This window comes from Chaetodon trifascialis, chromosome 8, assembly GCF_039877785.1.
Source record: "Chaetodon trifascialis isolate fChaTrf1 chromosome 8, fChaTrf1.hap1, whole genome shotgun sequence".
In the NCBI taxonomy this organism is placed as follows: domain Eukaryota; kingdom Metazoa; phylum Chordata; class Actinopteri; order Chaetodontiformes; family Chaetodontidae; genus Chaetodon; species Chaetodon trifascialis.
The window spans coordinates 10360739-10366738 of NC_092063.1; the positions used below are offsets into that span (position 1 = coordinate 10360739).

A 6000-nucleotide genomic window follows, 5' to 3' on the forward strand; every position below is an offset into this window, starting at 1 on the left:
GTCAGGCCCACGGTTTGTCTAATTGAACTGAAACAAAATGACGAGATTGTGAGTTACAATCTGCAACCACGAATCATTAGCAGCAGGAGCGACGCTGCAGCTCTGATGAGCCTCCCTGGCTTTCACACCACCGCCTGCACATTCGCAAAAGCGTGCACATGGTATTCCAAGTAATTAAATATTTTGCTATGGAGATGTGATTTCAATAATTTATCTGCTGTGCTGGTGCCCTGCTGCGTTTCTCCATCCACTGCAGCACCAGCAGTGGGTCAACACTGTCGGTTGACTGTCAGCCAACAGGAATGGAGATGTGTTCCCTCATAAAGCCATTTTGAAATGAGCGGCGCAAATTCATTTCATATACTTGCAGCCATCGAGCTCAATTAGGGTGCAAAGAGTATGGAATGAGCTCATTTTGAAGAGCCCCCCCCCTGCAGATAGGAGCAAGCCAACTCAACCATGAATCCAGGCTTTCAGGTTCAAAACAATTCATAAAAACGCCTGCAGTTTTGCTGCACAAGAGGCTCATATAATCATGTGCAATCACATGAAGCGGGCCTGTTATTCTCAGGAGGGGCTGTTGAGTTTGGGTGTGATTGTGTCAGGCTGTCAGTTCCCACTCATCCAGACTCTGGAGTGAGACTGGAACAGACGGGAGCTGTTCTTTCAGCACCACCGGGGACAAGCAACAGCACACTCAGCTGTCTCATCCGCACAGGGTAGTGGAGGGGAAAACCACCCAAACTCCCTCCACCTTCCTTTTCTACTAATATTTTTAGATGGAGAGAAGTGTAGATGAAAATTAGCCATATAGCACATCAAATTTAATATGGAGAAAATGCAAAAGATTAGAAATATTACCGGAAAAACAGCAGATTTTTGTTGTTAATGAAGCATTTTCTCCATGGGAGAAGGTGTATTTGTTGTGAACTACTTATGGCATCCCTGCTCATCTGCTGGGTAGCAATGAGGCGCACCACTTTCACTCTTCCCTAAAAAGCGTCATTTACCGCAAGCCTGCACATACTGCCGCTGCATCGCTGGAAAAACACAATTTCAAAGCCACAAAACTATCGCACACGCTCAAAGACTTGCCTGAAAGAGGCGTAGGATGTTGGCAACCATGATCGATACAGAACTCGCCGAGGCTCCGATGACTCCCACCACTTTTTCGGGCTTGACGAACACCGGTGGCTCCCCATTCGTGCACCTCACGTCGGAGGTGTCCTTCGTGATCAGGGCTTGAACGAATGTTAAAGATTGCTCCAGCGCGTAGGTATCCCTAGAACAAGTGTCCAGCACCCGGGCGCCTAAGGTGATGTTGGGTAGGAGTTGCTCGTCCTGGTTGATCTGGTCCAAAGCGTACATCATGGCCTCAAGCCGCTGGATGCCGTTCTCCTTTTTGAGGTCTCCGCATGGTGTGCCGTCGGCCCCTCTGGCGTGCACCGGGAAGAGTCCACCGAGGGTCAGGTGCCCCTCTGTCCGTATTGAATGGGGTGCATAAGTCTCCTGGGGCAGCGCGAAATCTACCACAGTCCTCATGAACCACAACATTCTCCACATAGAGCTCAGCTTCACGCACAGACCGGGACGAGCCATGATCAACTTTTAGGAAGGATGGAGTCTGCAATCCGCAGAAGACAGAACAGGCAGGCACAGAAGTTTGTTAAAACGAACCCATTCTTGTCACCAGGGAGGAGATTCAACAAGCTGGGCTGGAAAACCAAGACGCAGTGGATGGCTCAGGCAAACTGCGCCCATCGCTTTGCTGCCAGGAGTGAGCGGTGCAGCTTGTTGAATAGCGAAGCCCCTAACGACAAATCGGGTCCCTCGGAACGGGAGGCTACATCCATAAGTCGGAAAATATCAGTAAAGGAACACGAGCACCGGCCGCAGATGAAAATGGCCTAATTTTGTCCATTTATACTAAATCCGAAGCGCGAGTGGAAACGCAACGAAGCTGACATATCTTCACAACCTAAAGCGGGAATTCTACCAAATAACATATAGACATATCTTTCAGTAATTACCTCTTGAAATCAATGCTTAGATATTAGGACCGGCAGAAGTGGGTGACATTCTTTATGCTCAAACCAACTCCACGGGAGCGCATGGATGGCTCGGTCGGCTGTGGTGTCTGTCTCCCAGGAGTGCATATCATCTCCACAGTCTCCAAGAAAAAAGAAGAAGAAGAAGAAGAAGAAAAAGAAAAGGAAACGACCAGTGCGAGCTGAAATGCGCGTCCACTGAGCAGAGGACTGAGAAACATCCAGCTAATTAAAGCCCCGGCTCTTTCTCTGTCTCCGCAACCGGTCGCATTTATACAAAATGAATGAGTCACAGCGAGGGATTCACTGTGTGCGCCGAGTTTGCAGCCCCCTTTTTCCTTGCTAGACGTCATTCAGCTGGCTGGGGGGGTGGGGGCGGGGTGGTGGTGGGGGAGAGTAGCATCACTTCATGGCAAGGTTTTCAGGAAGTTGGCGTTCAGTGTCTTCAGACATCAAGTGATCGAGAAGGTAAACAAGGCGAACAAATGCACTTACAGACTTTAATAGCGCGACAATTGTTCCTCTGAGTGCCTCTCAGTGCGCCGCATCTCAGCATTCATAATCTCTTTCTCTCTCTGCTTCCCCTCCCTCCTTTATCCCCCTCAAACACACAGAGAGAGAGAGACGCACAAAGTGTCTCTTTTCTTTTGATGTTGACTGTAGCAGGCACGAAACACAGATCTGTGGCATTATGAAAACACAGCAGAGCTGCAGGTATGAGGCTTTCGCCCGCCGACTAAAAAGTGCCTTTCCTGAAATAGTTTTGGATTCATTACTGATGCACCTTTAAAACGGAGCAGAGAGAGCAAGGAGGAGGAGGAGGAGGAGGAGGTGGGAGAACAGACACGTTTGGAGGGGTCCAGGCTGGTCTCCCAGGCAACCCTTCTTCAGAAGACACTCCTGATTCATCCTGTGCACCCCCCCCCCCCCCCCCCCCCCCACGCACACACGCACGCACGCACGCACGCTGGCACACATACTGGTGAGAATTAACCACACCTTTAGGAGCAAGGATCCCTCACATCTTCCTAACAAAACACTATCATCACCAAACTGTTTAATTGCGCAGATGGTGCTTTTACAAACAAGCAGATTATGATCATTTGCTTTGGTGGGCATGCATTAGCCAGGGACTCACTTGGCAATTTGTGGCATTAATTTAAAAAAAGGTAGTTTGTGTGTGTGTAATTTAAAATCTCATATTAAAAGAAGAAGAAGAAGAGAAGCATTGTTAGGCTCCACTAATGACTGCTGTATTTGTTCAGCTGGTTACAGTGTTAAAAAAGGTGCCGACCAAGCGCTCTGTAGATGCATAATTCATGCATACGCCACCTTAGAAACTGACCAATTCTAAACCAGCCACCACACATCCAACAGTCGCATTCACACGGCTGCTGGTGTTGGGAAATTACAGCAGCACCCTGGGAAACAGTCAAAGAGGAAACAGCAAATGGATTATGGGATAAATCAGTTAACTTGCTTGATCTTTTAGTAATAAACAGCCTCTGAGAGTTGCTTTATCATCAAAATGAATACGAGCCATAGAATCTCATTTTACGAACATGCTCGCTCCATTCGGTTCTGTTCAATTAAAAGATTAGAAAAGGCGATGTAGCTCTAATTGAAACATGTCCTATTGACATTACAGGCTTGGATGGACAAATTTCTAATTAATTAAGTTGAACAGAGATTAATTCAAGCCTAATCCTGCCATGTAGTGTATTTATCTCCATTAGCCGCACTGATTGCATGAATATCTTTCAATAGGCAAGTCGTTCATGTCAAAGCCCAAGCGTGTTAATGTGGATTTGGGTGTACAAACCTCACAGTGGGGCCAAAATTCATGAGATGCATCAAAAATACATTTAAGGAAACTGTGTGGGAACTGCTGGGAAGAGACTGCTAAGGAGAGAAATGAGGGATGCGAGAGGGGAGGGAGGCAGATGGCCTCCTCCGCTGTGAGCACACTGAGACAGGCAGGCAGGCCTGGAAAAATGCAGCAGCAGTCCCAGCAAATGACACCCTGAGAGACTGGTGTCGCCACGCAAGACACTAATTCCACTGCTCGGACTCTACAGTGAGAGCCTGACTCCCACTTACACTGTCAACGGAAAGGTTACTTTTGAAAAATGGGGCCCTCACCGTGATTTAATTCACTGACTAACCCCAGGAAGAGGGGCTTTTCCCCCAGGGAGGCTGTGTAATTTAGACTGAGATTACACTTCGGTTTGGATCTTCTTTCTTTCTCCGTCCTCTTTCTCACAGACAGTCACATGTGCGCACACACACTCACAGACACACAAACGCTCGGATAAATTCCATTTCAATTTCATCATTGGATGAAGTAGAAGGCAACAAGCGAGGAGGAGTGAGAACGTATCCTGGAAGAGGTTTATGTTCAATATATAGCTGACCAAACAAACAAATCCAACCATGGCTTCCTTATGTCAGGGGTGCACTACATTTCAATGCATCCCACTAGATAAATTATGGACTCCTATGAGAGACCAAAGCTTTTGTTTCAAGCGCTCAATAGCACGTCTGCTCGATGCAGTCTTCTTCAAGTCAATTACAGGCCTGGCATATGTGCGCTCCTTTCAAGAACGACGAATCAAAGAACAATAAAAAGTCAACCTTCAGGACAAGAGGCAATAAGGTTTCCTTTTGGGCTGACACCCAGCACAATGGGGTCTGTCTGTCAAATTAATTAACCCGGAGACCTGTTTAATTCCCAGACTCAAATGAAAGGGCCGTCGTATCCACAGGAAAGAAATAACTCCGGAGCAGGAGGTAATTGCATGTCGAGGTGATTTGTTCGAAAGCACGCAGGCCACCAGTCTGTTTGGAGTCATGCATACTCTGCGAGGGGTGAAGTGTTAATGTTAGATCAATGTAGGGGCAATGTTAGATTAGCAACATGAAGGTCACTGAGCTGCTGGGCCCCCATGCCTCATTTTGTACCATCTGCTTTGGAATAATAAAATCAGGCTATCCGTGCTTTTCTTCGTCACTGTGAGCAGAATCTGTGCCTGCGAAGAGGCAAAAAAAAGACCCTGTGTTGTAATTCTGCAGGCACACTGTATGAGAAGACAAATTTTTACCTCTTCTGCTGTTTATGCAAAAGACAAAGCAGGTGCACTGCAGCTAGGACGATAGACTCTCTATGCTCTCAATTATGATTGTAATCCATCTGTCATACCTGCTCCCTTCTAATTATGTCTCTGTAAAGATGCTGCTGTGAGCCCGGTACCTGTTCACACTCCGAAATGTGAACGATAGACAGATAATACACAAGTGACCACTGGAATACATAACTGCAGCAGGCAGCTTTGTAAAAGGTTTTTCTCCCCAGGCTATCTTTGAAACTCATGGGTTATATATGACAATGAGTCTGCTCAGATGGTTATACAGAGATGTGGCCTTTGAGACGAGCAAAAAAGTTGAAACGAGAAAAAGGAAAGCCAAAAGGATATTAACCCACGACTGCTGCTGCTGTTTTTCTTTATTACAGATGTGACAAGTACCTGCGCCTGATTGGGAGCCTGCCCGGCAGCAATAATGATCAGAGGTATTATATGTGGCAGTAACGGGCCCAGAGGTGCTGAACTCCCACCCACGCAGTCCTGGAATCTTCCAGAGGCCCTATTAGAGGGTGACTGGGCCTTTGTTTTGATGGCTAACCTCATGGTCCACTGGACTAAGGTGATAAGTGGGCGCAGCTGTGTTAGTTAGCCAGGAGGACTTTCACCACAAATTTGATTGTGATAGTAAATGCATCTCGCCTTGTGTCTGCTAATTAGCTGACCTTCTGAGCAGCTCTGGACCTCTGTGAATTATTATATCACAAGGGTCTTCATGGTACATGGTGATGGAGGAGATTTTATCCACAGTCTTTGGGAATGACTCATAACAACCCCTCTGTGTGTGTGGGTGGAGGGGGTGATATAAGGCG

The 6000-nt window shown here is 47.1% G+C and overlaps 1 protein-coding gene across 1 annotated transcript in view; it reads right to left on the minus strand.

The window, feature by feature from the left end:
• LOC139334613 (metabotropic glutamate receptor 7-like) overlaps positions 1–2614 on the minus strand; it is a 65084-nt gene extending 62470 nt beyond the window's left edge. The window contains exon 1 of the mRNA XM_070967606.1: positions 1096–2614. Within this exon, the coding sequence (XP_070823707.1) occupies positions 1096–1599 (504 nt within the window). The 5' untranslated portion in view covers positions 1600–2614. The remainder of the gene's footprint in view (positions 1–1095) is intronic.
• Positions 2615–6000: the final 3386 nt, after the last annotated feature.